Genomic DNA, 19,844 nt, shown 5'->3' with positions numbered 1-19,844 from the left:
CATATGTGATATATGGTATCAACTAATATACAAATTCATTTCAAACCAATTTGAGTGTATTTTTTCATTTAATTTCTATTTGATTAGTGTTATCAAAAAACAGCTTTCTCAGTTTTTTTAAGAAAAGCAGAAACATAGCCATTTTTTTCATGCAGAGAGAACTGAATGATATGTTAGAATTACATAATTTTAGAATGGTTGTGCATATAGACCCTGAAGATTACTTTCTTATGCCTAATGGTTCATTATCCACAGCTTTGCAAGGAAAAAAAATTCTATTTAAATGCATCTTCCTCTGCTTTGGTCTCAGTTTCCTAAGTTTTCAAATGAAGCGTAGTCTATCTAGATTAATGGTCTACAAAGCTTTTCTGTGGAAAAAAAGGAAAGAAATGGTACTTGTCTCCACATCTCCATACCAAACCACTGGGGGAATTAGTTGCACCACTGAAGCTTACTTCTCTTTTTACATATTCAAATTTTTGCTATCTTCCTTTCTAGGGGAAGGTTGAAGTAGGACATTCACAACCATGATGTGAATTTACAATTAAGGTTTACTGTGATTACTTGCGTGGCTGATGCAGTTAGAGTACCACATAATGCTTTGTGTTTTATAGGAGAATAATGTGCCATATTCTATGGCACGTTAGCGTATCATTCAATATAAATATAGTTATTTCCTGAAAATTGTGTGCAAGTTCCAAAAATAAAATAACTTACAAGACAGTAGCTTAAATAAAACATGAACTACTTTCTGATGGTGCTCACTTAGTGTCTGATTTTTAATGTTGCTTTCCCCCCAGCAATTCTTTGAGGTGGAAGAAGAGACTTTTGTGCAAGAATCAACTACTATCAAAATGAGTGTTTTGTTAAAAAAACTGAAGGATAGAGAAGAAGTTATTAAGGAATTAAGAGAAGAACTAGACCAATACAAAGAGTCTAGACTTCAAAAATGTGTAAGTTTCAAAGCAATGAATAATTAATTTTAATATATATAAATAAAGTTATAACTTTCCAAAAGTTTGGCTCAAGAATAAAGGAAATACAAGTGGTATATCTTGGACATCTCTCCACAACATCAGCCAGTCCAACCTTTTTCTGCTCAATGGCATATTCCAGAAAACCCATAATTGTTATAAATAGGAGCAATATAATTGTTTTCAATTTTTATTTGTAATAGAAATGAAATCAACTATTTCCCACTGCAGAAATTGTCCTATTCTAGAAAAGCACGTAGATTTTTGTTTTAATTTTGAAGACTCCAACCCTGTTTTGCTGTTTAGATAGTTTGAAAGACACAAAGCAATCTCCATGTCGGAGGCTTCCACGAAGCACCATGGAACAGGAGGACCTTCAAGGAAAAATTCTCAAAGGGTTCCCCTGCTCCCAGTTCTCCTTGTTTCCAAGGGAGCCAGAAATTGGTTAACTACTTGGACAAAGGACTGGTGGGAACAGAAATGGAAGGAGAGAGCAAGGAGAGGCTAAACTCCTGTCAAGAAGGAGAATTTTAAGGGCTCTGGAAAGTGTGGACGCTGAGAGTGAATTCATTTTCATCTCAAGTCAGCTTTGAGGCACTGGCGGTGGCCCAACCACAGTTCAGAGCCACAGAGGAGTCTTTATTATTAGATTCTAAGAGCAAGAAGCTGATTGAATCAGAGAGGCTAGAAGAGAGGCCAGAGGAATAACAATCTTTTGAATATCAACTGGCAGGCACCACGTGCCTCATCAGTGGTACCTCTTCTCATCTCCTGGCTCAGTTTATGGAGGAGGAAGCAGAGACGGGTGGTTAAGTTACTTCCCCCAGGCACACAACTAGTACATGCTAGAGATAGCATGTGAACCGAGGTCCTGCTGAATCTGAAGCCCACAAAAGGATGTGGAGCTCTATGCTCTACAGTAAGGTGTCATGGTTGTGATTTTCCAAATTAACTAGTTGATATGTATATATAAAATAGACTATAATATTATAATATTATAATGTACACATATATTAATACAGGTGTATACATACACATGTAAATATTGACACATGCATAGATATGCACAGAAAAGGTCTGAAAAATTATACATCCAAATGTCAACACTAGGAAGAAACACTTATGCTTTGCCAGTCCTTTTAAAGCAATCGATAATTTACCTAAATCTCACACTAGTAATCTTATTTAAAACTCCAAGTTTAGAAGAGAGAAGGTATTGCACTTATATCATTCTGAAGGATTTTGTTTACTAATTGGTGAAGAAGTGTTTACTTTGTATAATCTATTAGAATTGTTTATGTTCTAAAAAAACCTGAGTATCTTCTAAATAAATATTAAGTGTTAGTAGCATAGATCTAATTAAATGTTAATTCTTTTTACATGTTCTGACTGCTTTGGAAGAGGCACATCCAGTTTTTGCACTTACTTTAACCTTTTCCTGGGTCTAATTCTAGTCTTATCTTTTGGAGACAATAATTTAATAGAAAGGACTAAAACAACTGTAATAGTTTTGGCTTTTAATCTTTCCTTGGTCAAAGATATCCAGTATAGATTGACAGGGTGATTTTTGTCCATTTATTTCCCATTTGTGAAGTACAAAGATACCTGCCTAGCTAAAAGAGATAGTTGTGAGAAGGATACCTGTTGTACTGAATGTGAATTGCTTTGAGTTCTTTGAAGAAAGCTAAGTACATAAATCCTAGTTATCATTTCGAGGAAATACACAAGTCCTTATGACCATCTAGTTTACATTCCATGAAATGCTCTGAACAGACCTCAGGACCTGTTCAGACCATCCCTATTTGGTAAATGAGCTCCTTACTCTAAAACATGAGGTCTATTTTGTAAGGTTTACATCTCGAAATGTCCTCAACCTGGTAACTGTTCTCTCTGATGCGAGAGGGGAAGGAGGATGAGGATGGGTAGCGGCTTTGTGAGGACAAGGGAAGTGGGGGGCTCCACCCTGCTGGCTCAGGAAGACATCCTGAATACCCTGGTTATTCCACTAAAATTTGTCCCCACATCCCAATTTCTGTAAACACCCTAAGGTTTGAGGGAGGTGAAGATACTCCTGATTTACTGGGAGTATACATTTCTCCCGGCTCCTGAGGACCCCCACAAAATGTATGGCGCTGGTCTCCCACCTTGATTGAGGGCAGTGTAGAGCAGTCGGGACTGGTGTGCATTTCAGGAACATGGACATGAAGGCCACAAAACAGATCATGAGTTATACAAAATAAACCTATGGAGGATAATTTTTTTTTTTTAATCCTCTAAGATTTCCTAAAACTCCATGCCACCGAGGATCTGAAAGAGAGCTTTTTAAATTTGAAATTTCATCTTATACAACTGCTCCCTCTGGTGGTATAAAAAAGCTTGAGACACAAAGCATCTGAGATTAGATTTGGAAAACAGAATTTGGAGAACCAAACGGAGAAGTTCAAAGTCGCAGTGGAGATAACTTGAAACGACTTGAAATAAGCAAGCTGAATAAGCAATAGGGAAACACTTTAGTTCATTCTTACTGACAGTCAAATTATATGAATAGCTTTATAGTTAATAAGTAGTCATAACATCTCTCTAGAATGGTTTTTGAGGAAAATCTGATGAGACTGTGATCGCAAAGGGAAAGTTTAATAAACCGCTAGCTTACATCATATTTATAACAAAATGGAAATCGGGAAAGGGAGCTCTTTAAGTTATAGAAGCCTCATCTCTCCAGGCTTGATGTTGAATATCCCTCCGAGCACCGTCACTCAAGGACTGAGCCTCTTTTCCAGTTTAGTTCTGTAGGAAACGGTCGTGACTTAGCTGCATGTCGCTGTGGTTCTCCGGTTGTCGTGCGCTCCATTGATCAGCCCCCTTGAGGGTTGCAAACGGAGGCTGGGCTGCCAGAGCGCATGCGCAGGTATGCGCGTGTCTGCCCGCACACATGCACGTGCGTTTTAATTGCAACTGACTTCATTTTTTCCCCTTACCCTCCCATAAATGAGCTGTGCAACCATCACCACCCCCCCGCTCCGCCCCTCGAGAAGGGAACGTAACTGCTTGTTGCTGACAGCTCCGAAACAGAGCTGTCCGTCAAGAGTGGCAACTCTGCAGGGCTGCACTGCCCCAGTGCGCCACTTTCCTGGCTGTCACTCACCGGGAGAGCACCTGCTCTTCTCCGTGACTGTCAGGCAGCACGGGCGGGCATGCATCAAAACCCTCCTGCACCCCCCAGCAGCAAATTGAGATGTCCAAGTACTGTACGGGGAGCCTGCAGAATTGAGACACCAATATGGCAGAAGGGGGACTGCTGAGAGGCACATGCAGGGCTCTAAACAGTACTCCCCAGACTTCATTGTGTGTATGGATCCTCCGCGGCTCTGGTTAAGATACAGATTCTGGCAGTGGGTCTGGGCTGGGGCCCGAGAGTCTGCGTTTCCCATAAGCTCCTGGGTGAGGCCGGGGCTCAGGGTCTGTGGACCACACTTTGAGTAGCAAGGCTCTACAGTACACCAAGTCTACAAAAACGATTCTTTCAAGATCTGTTTAGGATTCCGAAACCGGGGAACGACGGTTCTGCCCATCTCGTCAATGTTCACCAGAGAACTAGTGCCTAAGCCACCGCGGGAAGTCCTCGTTTTCACAGCGTGATAGAAAAACTTTACCTTGGCGAGTTCCTTTCGAAATTTAAAATTCCAGAATGATCGTGGATCACACACCATCTCTCTTCAGCTACGGTGCGGCTTTAAATAGCTACATCTAGTTAACCACCTTTTAATGATCTCCATCCTTTTTAACCTTGGTTTGTTAACGCAGTTTACTTTAAAGAAGTCTCATGGTTTAAATAAGCCAAAAACTAGTGGTGTGGGCAGATGGTAGAAGGAACACCACCACAAAACCTGCCACTCAGAGTGTAACAGATGACCGTGGCAGCCCAGAACTATCCCTTTGTTCATTTTGCTAATGAGTGTCCTCATTGCTGTGGGAGTCTGAATAGTTAATTACGTGCAGTTCCTGCAGCTGACAGATGGTGGGGACAGAGCTAAAGATTAACCTCACAAGCACGGGAGCTGTATAGATGGATAGGAAGAAAGACCGTCCAGATGAATGTGTTTTCCTTGTTTCCTGCTTTTATACGAGAGTTTCAGAAAACGCATTGAGGTATTAGCTGCTACCACTTATACATTTCATGCTTCGTGTGATGAATTCAAATAGTTCTTGTTTAGTTTATGATAATGAGTGCTCATATCATTCACTGTGGTCATTCATATTCTGCCAGTTAGGAAATGTATGCTTAAGCCTTTGGAGACAAATATGATTTGTTTGTTTGTTTGTTTGTTTGTTTTTGTTTAAAAACCATTTTTAGTCTATAAGTACCTTCTGTGATGGTTTCAAATTGAACCACGTGGGACTAGAAATTAACGATTGGGATTCTTCCTTTATTAAAACAGTGCTGTTTATTAACTATTAGATTTGTTAGTTCTCATGAATTAAGAATGAGTTGGGCTCAAATAATGTAAATGAAATGGTGGATCAAAATCATAAAGATTTGTATTGGGTTTAGTGCAAAACTTAACATTGTTTTAAAAATTAACTCTGATAAGACTAACTTTATTAGTAGGTGGCTTCTTATTGAATGTACTGGGTTTATTAAATGTACTGCAAAAATTGTAGCCACTTCTTTTTCTTTTGAGACATTATGGTCACAGAGTAAAACATTTTAATAATTTACTTTCAGATCTCTCTAAGGTTAAATAAAAATACGGTTTCAAAAGGGACCCAGTATGTTGGGAAGGAAGATTTTGTTTTTGAGAGGAGATCTCATTTTTTTTTGTATTAGCAATCATGGCATTGCTGCAAAAAGAATACATTATAATTGGTCTGAAGATTAAAGTTCAAAAGTACTTCTGTTAACCATATGAATTTTGAAGCAAGGCATATAGAACTTTCTATCTCTTTTAGCACAATAATAGAATGACTTTTCAGCCTACTCCTTAATATTTTGAGATTGTGTGATCGTTTAATATTTTACCATCACGAAGTACAAAGTTCTGCACCAGCTTCCCCAATCCATTACATCTTAATTTTTTAAAAAATGTGTGGCGGTAAAACCTCGACAGCCATAAGCGAGAGTATATTCAGATGTTTTTGAAAAGCTTTGAAACAGACAAGAAGAAGAAGAAGAAAGGAAGAGTAGCTGTCCCAATAAGCTTCTATTGCGTAAGAAAAAGTCTCTCCCATAATGGACATGGCAAGATTTAAACAAAAGACGCACATAATAAAAATGTAAATGAGTTTGCTTTACTAAAACTATAACTTTAAAGTCCTTTGTTGTAAGTTATCCTGAAACCTTCTTACAAGGTAATCGCTGTTTGCATAGAGATTTAAACTGAAGTCTTCAATAGCATTAAACGCCTGCACAGTCCCCAGTGTGACAGGCATGCAAAGCCATGTTAATGTTCAGAATATGAATTGCCTCTGGGTGGCTCCTCCACCAAGCCGAAAACCAACTGTGTGGATATCCGTGCGCCTGATGGACTCCATGCGGCTCCCAGGCTGAACACGTCACCGCTTTGACATGTGATGTGCTCCTCATGACACCGGCAGCGCTGACACTGGGAAATGCCACAAAGGCAACAAGCCCCCCTCCTTAACCGTGCACTTTGCCACCCCCTGGCGCTGCCCGTCCCGGTCCCCCCAGCCTGCCTAGTTACACAGGCGGACAGCGCTTCAGACACACACAGAGGGACGTGTGGGTGGAGGGGCCCCAGCTGCCTCCCCGGACGCAGCCTCCATAATGAATTGACCTGAATGATGAGGGCACACAAACAGTATGATATGCATTATTCCTGTCAATAAAATGTCCCCATGTGCTGTGGTCTTTGTACAGAATGTACTGCAGCCTTTCTTCCAGCGAGCTCTATTTAATCTCCTTCCTTTTTACTGTTCATATTATAAGTGTGTAATAGAATTCAGAAAATTATATGATAGCTCTTCTGCATCTGTATTGTCTTGTGTTGCATATTTAAATCCTTGGCTTTCTGCTTAGAAATACGGAATTCCCCATCTTTCAGGACACTTTTGCCAGAGAGACGATGCTAGAGAGGGAAAATTTGGAGTACAAAGTGGCAAACAAGAGACTGCTTCAGATCATTTCAGAACTTGAAGAAGCAATCCGACTCAATCTAAAGGAAAATTCAGTATTAGGTTACATTTTACAGTCATTTTTGAGAAAACCCTATGCATTGGGCACTTCATAAAATCCATAGCGGTGTTTGTCTTCACCAAACATACGTTTGCTTGGTTATTTACATGTATAAGATCAGTTGGATTTACATGTATAAGATCGGTTTGATTTTTATTGAAGATGGCATTCCTTGCTTGGGAAAGAGGGTTTATTTGTGGTTATATTTTTGAGCCATGCCATTCTAACTCAGGGTGTTTGTTTTCCCCCCAAGACAAACATTGACCTTTGAAAAATGTACTAAGATTTCACCTAGAAATATTATAAATCGACAGAGACTTTTGCTGATTTGTTTCATATGCTTGCTTGATTATCTAAAATTTATAACCTTTAAATACTTAAGCACATAGACTGGGGTATCCTTTATGGAGGAACAGAGTTAGCCCTTCAGAAAAATATGGCACTACTTACTACGGAACTATCTTCAATTTTGGATACAAATTTAAAGCACAAATCTTCATGTGTATGCCTCATACTCCCCTTTTTTACATACCTTAAACGTTGGCAAAAGGTGCATTTAAATCACCAAAGTTAGACTGCTTTAAAGTCTTTTTTCACTTACTGTTATCTTTGTATTTCTGTTACCTACATGGTGTTCCCCTTACCTGCAGTGATGAAAAGCAATAAAAAAAAAAACACAAAAACTTAGAGCAAAATATTGATGAAATCAGATAGATTACAATATCCCTTGAATATAAATTATACCATGCCAGTGTAGTTTCATTTCCCTTCTAATGTGGTGCGATGCTGCTTTTTCAGACTTTCTAGTTCTTACTGAGTCATAAAGTGCCACCTGCTAAAGCACTTTGTATTGGCTGTGACTAACGGCAAAAATGTCCATTGCTAGTATGGATGAAAAGCTTTCAGCCCTCAGCCACACTTGGATCTTGAACTTAGTTCTTAATCCCTATCTGACCAGCCGTCTGAACAGCAGGAAGAAGGCTGTGAATGTCAAGGGCAGTTGTGAAGGTCACAGTCCTGCTAGGACTTGCGTCCAGCATGTCTGCCAGCCGTGTACAGCCTGCCCTGAAGCAGGGAGCTTGAATACAGGGCCATAAGCTTGTAATTTCATGGTTGGCCTCTCTTTCCTTTTGTTTACAGGAGATGAAATTGTAAGTCTGAAAGAGAAGGCAGAAAAGAATCATAAAACTATTCAAAAGGTACTGTAATGTTTTACCTTGACGAACGACTCTTTTTACATTGAAATGTCAGCACGACGAGTGAAATAACACTGTGTCCCGCTTGTCTTGGGGTGTAGAGAAAAGTCCATTTCCGTATTTAGTCTCTCCCGTGATTTGGGTAGGGTCTCTGGTAATAAATAAGGATTCAGTCTTGAAAATGAATTAATGTACAGATAGTTCTTTCCTTTGGGATAACTGAGTGTCTACCCTGTTGACTGTAAGGAACTGAAAATTTATATGGACACCGGGGATCCAAAGGTGTGCTTGTGGGAGAATTCTATTATTAAGAAGGAGCAATCTTATTTTCAGCCCAGATGGGGCTTCATGTTCATTTTTCTGTTTGCATGTGAACTGGGCTTATGCTATGCAGGAAATCTGTATTGAGAACTGGAATTCTTTTGGGTATCAGCAAGGTCAAGATCTCCCAGTGCATCCAAGGCCGCAGGACCACAGCAGTCCCGCCCTCCCGCACAGGTCGGGTGCCCCTGCTTTGGGCTTTCTTAGCTCTCAGTGGTAGCGTTCCATCCTAGCTATCAACACATTTTCAGCGACGGCTGTCTTCCCTGCTGTGCTGCTAGCCTCATGAGGGCAGAGACGGTATCATCTCCATTTCTGGTATATTCCCAGTGCTGAGCACAGTGCCTGGTGTGTGGACAAATGCTCTTTGAGTGATTCATAGAATGAAGATGTGTTTAGAGTTCAGGAAGTTTACAGGTGAAAACGTGTATTTACATCCCTGACTTATTCCAAATAAACATCAATGCTCTCCACTCATTGAATTGAGTGCCAGTTTTAAAATGAAAATTAATTAAAACTGGGTGACATTCAGTTTTAATTAAACATTCATTCCCTCAGAGGCACTAGCCATGTTTCCAGAGCCCCAACGAATGACCACCTGTGCCTAAGTTTAGGTCCAAATTTCAACCTGATTTTACAGTTCAGGGTATTCTTAGGTTTTCGATAAAATTACTCTTAAGAACTATTTTTTTAAAGACTTGGTTACCCTGAAGGGTCAGAGTTGGGCGATATTTTCTCTGAAAACCAAACCCATCGATGGGGATTTGCAGAAAGAGTTCATTTTCTTGCACTTCACCTTGTTTGCAGCGGAGACAGTACAAGTCCCGTCCTCACAGAGAAAACAAGAGTCTGTGGACAGACAAGTTTAACCTTTTTAGTGTCAATGTCTTCAGTTGAAAATGAAGTCCCAGCTTTCTGGTGTCACTTAACCTCCAAGGAAGGCTTAAATGTTTCTAAAACTGTTCAGTCTATTCTGTCACTGGTAGAGATGAGTTGTGGAAGCTTACTATTCTCTGTGAGGAGCACAAGAACTTAAAGTGAAAAATCTGACCAGGAAGCCACCAATTAGAAAGAAACATGCCCCTTTGAGTGACGAGTTATACCTTGTGTGAGCTTAAATATTTCAGTTAAATGCATCCTCAGCTTCCTTAGGTCTGCACTGCCCAGTGGTAGCCCCATGTGGCTAGGTGAAAATATGAACTGTGTCTAGTGCAACTGAGGAACTCAATTTTAAATTATATTTAGTTTTAATTTTTTAATTTAAATTTAAAGATTTATAAATAAATATTTTAAATATTTATATTTAAATAACTTGGTTATATTTTAAATATATTTTATATTTAAATAACTTGGTATGTGAATCTGCTTTTTCTTCTGTAAGTTTTATGCAGTCTAAATACAGATCAAGTATTTCCGATGAAATTTTAGCTCCCGAATTGAGATGTGCTGTATATGAAAAGTACACACTGAGTTTCAAAGACTTAGTTTAAGTGAAATATCTCAGCAATGATTATTAATATTAATTATTACACATTGAGATGATAATATCTTGAATGTATATTTGGATAAATGAAATATATTATTAAAATTAATTTCACCTGTTTCTTTTACCTTTTCTTTAACAAGGCTACTATAAAATTCAAAATTATATATATCTTGCACCATATTTTTAATTCACAGCTCTCTTCTAGACAAATATAGCAGATCCTTAGTCTGTTTGATCATTTCTAAATCCTTTTTTCTTTTTTTCTTTATACGTACTGGACCTCCACAGAAACACTGAATATAAGCACAAATTTGTATTGAGCAGAAAGAATCTAGAACCTTGGGTTCCTCTTCCATTTCTGCCACTGTGGTCCCTTGGGCCAGTGCCTTATCCTTCTTCCTGTCTCTCACAGGCTTACCGTGAAGATAGAATGAGATAATGTGCATCAAAGTGCTTTGTCAACTGGCAAGCACGTCAGGAGTTGTTGAACAAACAAGACTGATATTACTGGTTTGGTTTCCAATATCCTCCACTATATCAGTTAATTCAGCAATGTTTATTAGATGCCTTTTAGGGCCAGGCTCTGTGCTACTGCGGAGACACACACACACGGCCCTGCTGTAGAGCAGATTAAGTCTAGAGCAAGAGACAAAAACCCTTGGGCTGTGTGATGTGGACTGTAATGGAAGTATGTACATAGAGAAGAGATGTCTAGTTTTACCTGGAAGGTTCTAGAAAAGCTTCACACATAGCTCCACACTTATTTTGCACTCTTTCACTGGAGCTGATCTTTCCAGGTAGGTAGGAAGGTGGAAGAGCTGGGTCAGACCATGAATGCATACAGCATGAGATATGTTTGTGGACTTGTTTGTGATTTGGTATGGCTAAGGTACAAGGTAGGAATCCGGTGAGCTATGAGAATTTGTGTTGGGGCAGAAGAAGGGGGCGGGGTAAACAGCTCAGAAGCCCCTGGATAAGACACATGTTTCCTTTTTTTAGCCCTGGGTTCAATGAAAACCAAGCTGAAAATGGCCTGTATTTGGGTAGGCTGATCTCGTGCCTTCCATCAGGGTTTGCAGCACTGTCTATTATGATATTCAGTAACTTGCATGTTTAAATTCCAATAATCTAATAACAGCTGAATCTATATTCCAGCTGTGGCCTTAATATGAATCTCCTTCTGGGAGGGAGTCAGCCAGAAGTCAGAAATGACAGCTCAGGGTGTGATCAGCATCAGGATGCAGGGCAGCATAGATTGCTGTGGGCCATGTTGGGGAGCCCAGCGTGGATTGTAAGGGATCCGGGAAGGTTGGAGGAAGGACTCTGAGTTGACTCCCAGAAGAGAGGTTCTAGTAAGCCAGGAAAGGGATATGGGAAGTGGGAAGGGTCAGAAACATGCAAAAGGGAAGTAAGTGCATGTGATTTGCTGTAGCTGAGGGGTATGCGAGAGCAAGGGGTGGTAAGAAGCAGGGCTCATGGCAGAGGATTATTATTCATGCTAAGGGGTTTGAGTTGCCTTCTGAGTGCATTGGGGAGCCTTGAACATTGTGGAAGAATTGGTTTCACGTTTCAGAAAGAAAATGAGAAGGAGGGAGGAAAATTTGGAGCTAGAGAGACCAGTTAAGAGGCTACTTGGATAGACCAGAGAAAGTATAATCTGAAACAGAAAGAGGACAGTGACACTGGGAATGATCAAGCAGGATGAATTCCAGGGATGTTTAGGCAGGAAAAGCTATGGTCATTGATAATGTTGAAGGTGGGAGAGGTAAAGGAGAAGTTGAGGCTGGAGAGCATTTGAATGAAGATGAGAACAGTCAGTAGGGGAAGCCAGAGAGGGGACATCACGGAAGCCAAGCAAGGGAGAATTTCCTTTGCACTGTGCTAAAGGCTCAAAAGGGAAGATTGGGCAATTAGCTCTGGCAACAAAGTGACCCCGGTGATATTAATGGGAGTCATTTTCCTGGAACGGTGGGAACAGGTGAGAAGCAGGGTGAATGCAGAAGTGGAGACGGTGAGCATGGGCAACTCTCTAGAAGTTTGGCTGTGGATGGCTAGAGAGAAGTAGGGGAGTAGTTGGAGAGGGACATGGGGCTGAGGGAGGAATTCTTTTTTAAAGAAGAAACTAGAATATTTTTAAACGATGCCAATGGAAAGAAGAATGAGAGTGGAGATGTAGAGCAGAAGAGGTCATTGATAAAGAGTGATCTAAGGAGGCAGGAAGGGTTGGGGCTAATGGTCTTGGTGTTTGTGGTAATTGACACCCATTGAAAACTTGGTGACACTCCTTTTCAGACCAAGGTATGATGACTCAATACAAAATCTTTTCCTTTTCTTCCACCTCATTCCATTACTTTCCCTAAACCTGCCATCTACCCTCCCACCTTATCAACTATACCACTGTGTCACCTTCGGAGACCCTTATCTAGCCAGTCCCCACTGTTCTCCAGCCCTGCTCCAGTGGAGATGGGCCAATCCTTGCCTGTTGGTGGCATTGCAAGCATATGGGGTTTTAATCCAGAGTAGCTGCACCTTCTCCCTGCTTAGCATTTCACTTGGATCTACTTAGCACCCTTTCTTACTACCCCCTACAGCTCTTCTAATCTCCACTACTTTTCTTAATTCACATATTCCATCCTCCATGCTTCCTAACTCACAGGAAACATGGCGGACACTTGGATTTTTTTTTCCCCCTTCTGCGCTCTCTTACTCCGTCACTTAGCTTACCTAGCCTTACCTTTACTCCTTTTTATCTGAAGAGGATCATTCTTCTTTGCCCTGATTCATCCTTCCATCTATTCCCTGACTCATCTCTTCCTTCTTCCTCTTCTGGAACTTTCTTCATCAGCCCCTTTCTCTCTTATGCTTTTAAAAATTTTCCTCTAGCTTACAGACGTAGTGAAACCATCATCTTGGTGGTATCCATTGACCCTAATCACCCCCAACCCATTGCCATTTACTGTACTTCAAATATTATTTAAAAGAAATCTATGTTTACCAGCCCCTTTTCGCTCCCCCTGTGGATAAGGTCACAGTGAGATTCATATTGCCTTCAATCCTTTTTTTTTTAAATTTTTTTTTTAAGATTTTATTTATTTGACAGAGAGAGACACAGCAAGAGACGGAACACAAGCAGGGGGAGTGGGAGAGGGAGAAGCAGGCTTCCCGCTGAGCAGGGAGCCCGATGCGGGGCTTGATCCCAGGACCCTGGGATCGTGACCTGAGCCGAAGACAGACACTTAACGACTGAGCCACCCAGGCGCCCAGCCTTCAATCCTTTTGAGGTTTTTTTCCTTCCTGAATTTTCTGCCATATATGACAGACTACTTGCCATGTCATAGAGTCTTCTGCAGCAATGCTCACTTCTGATTCTTCATACAATTCTTCATTCCTTCCTAAGCAATACCTGTCGGTGGCTTCTCCTTCTCCATTTTCCACTTGAATTCCATTCTTGAGAATTCTATTTAACCTTGATCTTCTTCATTTTCTCTTCTAGCTGACCTCAGCCTCTCCCATAACTGGCACACTTGTTTACCAGTGACTTCCAAACTTCCTCTCCTGCTTCGTGATTACCCTGAACACCACGTCTCTAGTTTCAACTCTGTTCTCATCTTTAATTTTGATGTTACATGCACTTTGACAGTCCCCATCCATTTCCTATGGTAATTAGAAGCTCCCTCTATGGCCCTGCATATCTGGGACTATTTGCTCTCTTAATGTCAGGAACTGTCTTGTTTATATTCTTAGTCATCAGCCCTAAAAAATATTTGCTGAAAAAATGCTCTACATGCTCATCAAACCCACTGTCAAAATTTGAACTCATTACCCCTTGAATTTGGATCCTGCTGTGTTCCCCCATTTAAATGAATGAACTTGCCATCGATCCTGAAGAACAGATGAGAAATCTAAGGCCGTTCTCTACTCTCTCCTTTATACCTTATATCTAGTTGGTCACTCAATCTGTAGATTTTCCATCCAAAATTGATCTTAAACCCCCCTTCTCTGTCACAGCATTGCTGCAGACTTGGTTGAGGCTCTCATCATTTCCATAGATTCGAACTTCATTTTCCTGTCTCCACCCTCATCCCTTTTCAGATCTAGCTTCCACACTCTGCCATAGCTGTGTCCTACCTTCATTGTACGTGCTAAAACTTTCAATGGTTCCCCATCGCCTACCGTATAAAATCAGAGCACCCAAAAATACACTGGGGGATTTTCAGATGCCAGAAACAGCTAAATTCTCTCCAGAAGAACTCTTTGAAATAGGTTTTATTATCTTAATTTTACAGACAAGAAAACTAAGACTTGAAGCAGAGACTTAGTTAACCCACACAGCTAGTAAGGAGAAGAGCTCCCATTTGAACAGACTCCTGTTCGGCTCATTGCATCATTCTGCCTTCCACCCCTGACTGTGGGGAGTGAGGCCTCTCCTATGGTCACCCAACCCTCCTCCTTTCCTGCCACTGCTGTCTCTCTGCACCTTGGGTCCCCTTACACCAAGCCTTCCCCAAGTCCTCCATGACTCCATGTTCCTCTCCAGTTGCTGTGCTATTTTGTTTGCTGTTTTCTCTGCCTTGTTCCTTCTCCAACTTGCACGTATCCCTCAAGACCATTGTCAAATAGTACCTCTCCTGGTATATCTGATTATAACTGGTTGCTGGGGTATGTAGATCGCTATGCTTTTGACCAGCTGAAAATGTGATTTATTAACATATTTTCTTACGTATTATGGTCATTTTTTCACATTGCTCTCCTACCATACTGTAGATGCTCCAGAGGAAGGGATCTGTTCTATTTCATTTCTGTACCTCCGTAGACGAACGTAGACCTCCCGGCATCTAATATACACATCTATACATGTGTATAAATAAATGAATATATGAATTAATTGAGTGGATGTCAGAATCAAGGTTTGAAGTTTATCAGTGTATATAGCATAACTGACGTCCAATATATGTATATAATATTATATAACTGGTATATATTATATGTCTTATACATATATACACATATGTGTATATATTATATAACTGATATATAATATGATATATAATACATAATATATGACATTATATATCATTGATAACATGTATATCATGATATATATTAATATATATTATATATCAGTTATATTATATCAGTGTATCTAATATAGTATAATATAAATATACACAAATGGCAAATAATCACTGAAGATATGGAGGCAAGTCATAGGAGTGCAGTGGCCCTACAGCGTATGCTCTTTGATGGCTGTTTTCAGGTGGCATGAAGAGAGTTTGATGTGCGTAGAAATAGAACACAAAAATCTAAAATAAAAGAAATGGGTCCTATAAAGAGGAGAGCAAAATTTCTCTTCTTGACAGACTCTACTTGCTTTATTATATATTGATGTCACATTCTGTTGGGGTAATGTAAGGAAGATTGTAAATAAATTGGCATTTCCTGTGTATATTTTGCTTGCTTTTCTAGTAAAAATACAGTAATTATATAATAATGTATTATTGTTACATGATAATCTACAGACATTTAAATTTTCTAAATCATATTAGAATCCCCTTTTCTCCTGTTTAAAATCAAAATATGTGTTGCTAAATTCTGCTGAGGAGGAATTTTAGACATTCTGTTCTTTTCTTTAATCAAAATGTAATATTCTTCTCTTTTAGCTAATTGATGGTAGAGACAGATTACTATGTGAGCTCGATTATGAAAAATCATTAGTTCAAGAAATGGTAAGGTGATTTACATTATTTCCTAATAAATTTGAAATCAGGAATTCAATTTAATCATGAAAGATTTATAAACTTTATCTGTAAACATTTTACTGTAAACTTATTTCACCTTCGTCAATAATCTAAATGCATGCATAATTATAGACTTTTTTAATTGAAGCATAATTAACACACAATGTTATATTAGTTTCAAGTGTACAACATAGTGATTCGACAGACAATTCCATACATTAAGCTATGCTCAGTACAGTAAGTGTGGTCACCATACAATGTTATTACAATATTATTGACTATATTCCCCATGTTGTACTTTGCAACCCCGTGACATATATATTTTATAACTGTAAATTTGTACCTCTTCATCCCTTCACCTATTTCTATAAACATTTTTAAATGATCATTTTAAGGCAACAGAATGATTAGTACTATGATAAACGTAATAAGCTGCCACGTGGATGAGTCTTCCATAAGAAATCGTGTTACCATTTAAAGCACTGTCCAAAGTTTTTGAGTTTGATTATGGAGATTTAAAAAAAACACACACACAAATAGGAGAGCCCAATATTTTGAAGGATCTGCTATTTTTAGTTACAAATTGCCATAAATGACAACAACAACAAAAAGAGCCCAGCTAGATATTTTGGCATTCTGTGTTTGTCTCATAAGAAAACACTGGCTTTTTATGTTCTTTTAAGAGAACTTTCCAGACGGCTGCTCTTTTATTTTATCTGTTGACTACCCACCCCCCAGGCCCTGCCACCTCACCCCCCGCCCAGCTTATGGTGGTGTACTTTGGCTTTCAACTGGTCACCACTAGTATGTCTTTGTTACAGGAAACTGACTGTGTTTATTATGATCAAAAATAAAACACAGCTTGACTTGCGTTCTAAATGTGCTTGAAAAGAATATGATACTGTTTAGAAGAGAAAAGGTTGTTCATAGGCAGTCAACACCACTTCAGATATTGAAACATTCCCTTTTTTACAGCTTGTCACACTTTGTGCCAAGTCATGACTGTTTCCCTAACTCTGTTTTGTTACTCTCAGCACCATGTGTTTTAGGTTCCTTGTCATAGAAATTAATGCAAAACAATGCTCCGGGATGACAATAAAGCCTTCTATGAAACCAACCTGGGAATGCAGGCAAGGAAAAAAATTTATGGTTAGCCATTCACAGAAACCATGTGCTAACAAATGACGTTATTTTGAACCCTTTACTTTTAGATACCTCACCTATAAAAATCGTCTCCATTATTGGAGTATACTTGGTCGATTTCTTCTCTCCCCACCCCCTTCTGTCATTCCTCCAAAGTCTAGGAGTTGTTTATCTAAACAAACGAAATGTGCACATTGTCATTAAAATTGAAAGTGTTTTTAGAGAACGGGAAGCAAGTGTTATATTGTCAGTTTGTTAACGACGTTGGAGAAGAAATTAAACTCCTTGATCAGTGAGTTTGTGTGGATACTATGAACAGAACCCATAGTTTTACTTGGCCTCTTTATTGAAACTTAAGCAGTTAACCAGGGCTATTATATTGCCCACAGGGGAACCAAAAAACGTTTTGTTTTGTTGTTTGGAAGTTCGTGGAGCACCAAGCTTGTTGCCAAGCAGCAAGATCTTGCATCACAAACCGCACCCCCCCATACACAAGAGCCTTCGGCATGCTCAGAACTAGTTTGGGGGTTCAGGTTTTCAGAAGAGAGAGTCTGCTTAAGGTTCTTCTCATGACCAAGGTTTCCGGGGCATACTTTTGGGCCCAGCAAGGTCACTGTTTGGCGCCCCCTCCCTCCCACCAAGGCATTCAGTTCCTAACTCGGTGGGAGGCTGGTTTTGTGGCTCTCTGGCTTCCTTTGTCTCTTGCCACAGTACTTTTTTTCCAGAAATGAAGATTTCTGGATTGATGATTGTACCTAGATGGAGGAGTGGGAGACGGTAGAGTGGACGCAGAGTCTTTTTGTAGAAATGTAAAAATGTTCTCACTGTAGGGTTTTTGTTCCATGCTTGCCTATTACTGTTTTCCAATGTAGTTTATTTTCTGGCCTCTTAAGAACCTAGCCTAAAAAGTCAAAGAGCTGCAAGTAAAAAGGCACCACCAGTTAAGTGTAGGGAAGCAATGAAATTTGGAATCATGGTATCCTGAGATTGGCTTGAAGGGAAGCGTATGAAATAGTTTTGTATCTTCCTGTGATTCTTATGCGTAGTGCCTTTCATTTATCTTTTTAAAAAATTGAGATGTAATCGCCACATAAAATTGTATTGGTTTTAGGTGTACAACAAAAGGATTTGATATATGTGTATATTGTAAAGTGATCACCATGGTTAAATCGAGTTAACATCCATCACCACACATAGTTACAAACTTTGTTTTCTTGTGATAAGAACTTCTAAGATTTGCTCTCTTTGCAATTTTCAAATATACAATACAGTATTGTTAACTATAGTCACTATGTTGTATGCTATATTCTTAGGACGTTTATTATGACTAGAAGTTTATGTACTGTGACCACCTTCACCCATTTCGCCAACCTCACTTCACTCCCCACCTCTGACAATCACCAGTTCTCTAAGTTCAGTTTTTTTACATTCCACATATAAGTGATCATACGGTATTTGTCTTCTTCTGACTGATTTCGTTTAGCATAATGTCCTCAAGGCCCATCCGTGTTGCTGCAAATGGCAGGATTTCCTTCTTTTTTATGGCTGAATAGTATTCCATTATATCAGTGCCACATTTTCTTTATCCATTCATTTGTTAATGGACACTTAGGTTGTTTCCACGTGTTGGCTATTGTGAATAATGTTGCAGTGATCATGGGGATGCAGCTATCTTTTTGAGATAGTGATTTTGCTCCCTTCAGATAAATGCTCAGAAGAAGAATTGCTGGGTCATATGGTAATTCTATTTTTAATCTTTTTGAGGAAACTCCATACTGTTTTCCATAGTGGCTGAACCATTTACATTCCCACCAGCGGGGCACAAGTGTTCCCTTTTCTCCACATTTTTACCGACCCTTGTTATCTATAGTGATAGCCATTCTATCAAGTATGAGGTGATATCTCATTAATGGTTTTGATTTGCATTTCCCTGATGATTAATGATGCTGAATATCTTTACATGTACCTGTTGACCATTTGAATACCTTCTTTGGAAAATGTCTACTTAGGTCACCTCCCTATTTTTTTTTTTTTTTAAGATTTTATTTATTTGAGAGAGAGAGCACACACACACGTACGCATGCATGCAAGTGAGTGCAGGGAGGGGCAGAGTGAGAGATAGAGGGACAAGCAGACTCCAGGCTGAGTGAGGAGCTGGATGTGGGGTTCGAACCCATGACCCCAAGATCATGACCTGAGCTAAAAGCAGGAGTCGGATACTCAACCACCCAGCTGCCCAGGTACCTCAATCATCTGCCCATTTTTAAGTGGATTATTTGGGTTTTCTTATTTATTTATTTATTTATTTATTTTTTGCAATGGAGTTGTATGAGATCTATATATATTTTGGATATTAATCCCTTATCAGATATATGATTTCCAAATATTTTCTACCATTCCATAAGTTGCCTTTTTATTTTGTTGATTGTTTTGCTGTACAGAAGCTCTTCAATGTGATATAGTCTCACTTGTTTATTTTTTATTTTGTTACTTTGCATTAGGTGTCATATCCAAAAAAATCATTGCTGATACCTATGTCAAGAAGCTTTTCCCCTATGTTTTCTTCAAGGAGTTTTATGGCTTCAGGCCTTACATTTAAGTCTGTAATTTATTTTGAGTTAATTTGGGGGAGTGGTATAAGATAGGGGTCTAGTTTCATTCTTTGACATGCGAATGTCCAATTTTCCCAGCACCATTTATTGAAGAGACTGTCTTTTCTTTATTGAGTGTCCTTGGCTCCTTTGTCAAATATTAGTTGGCTATGTATTCATAGGTTTAGTTTTGGACCCTCAG

The 19,844-nt window shown here is 39.4% G+C and overlaps 1 protein-coding gene across 1 annotated transcript in view; it reads left to right on the top strand.

Annotated features, from left to right (window-relative positions):
- The window catches only part of LOC135364297 (uncharacterized protein C10orf67, mitochondrial-like), a 122,164-nt gene that overhangs the window by 41,127 nt on the left and 61,193 nt on the right, over positions 1-19,844 (top strand). Inside the window, exons 5-9 of the mRNA XM_064590296.1 lie at positions 801-953; positions 1,356-1,386; positions 7,053-7,169; positions 8,308-8,366; positions 15,831-15,896. Of these exons, the coding sequence (XP_064446366.1) occupies positions 801-953; positions 1,356-1,386; positions 7,053-7,169; positions 8,308-8,366; positions 15,831-15,896 (426 nt within the window). The remainder of the gene's footprint in view (positions 1-800; positions 954-1,355; positions 1,387-7,052; positions 7,170-8,307; positions 8,367-15,830; positions 15,897-19,844) is intronic.

This window comes from Mirounga angustirostris, unplaced genomic scaffold (genome assembly GCF_029215605.1).
Source record: "Mirounga angustirostris isolate CCGP_5_RB_7025 unplaced genomic scaffold, mMirAng1.0.hap1 SCAF_5, whole genome shotgun sequence".
Lineage (NCBI taxonomy): Eukaryota > Metazoa > Chordata > Mammalia > Carnivora > Phocidae > Mirounga > Mirounga angustirostris.
Note: the sequence above shows the minus strand (reverse complement) of the source record. Positions and strands in the feature narration are given on the sequence as shown.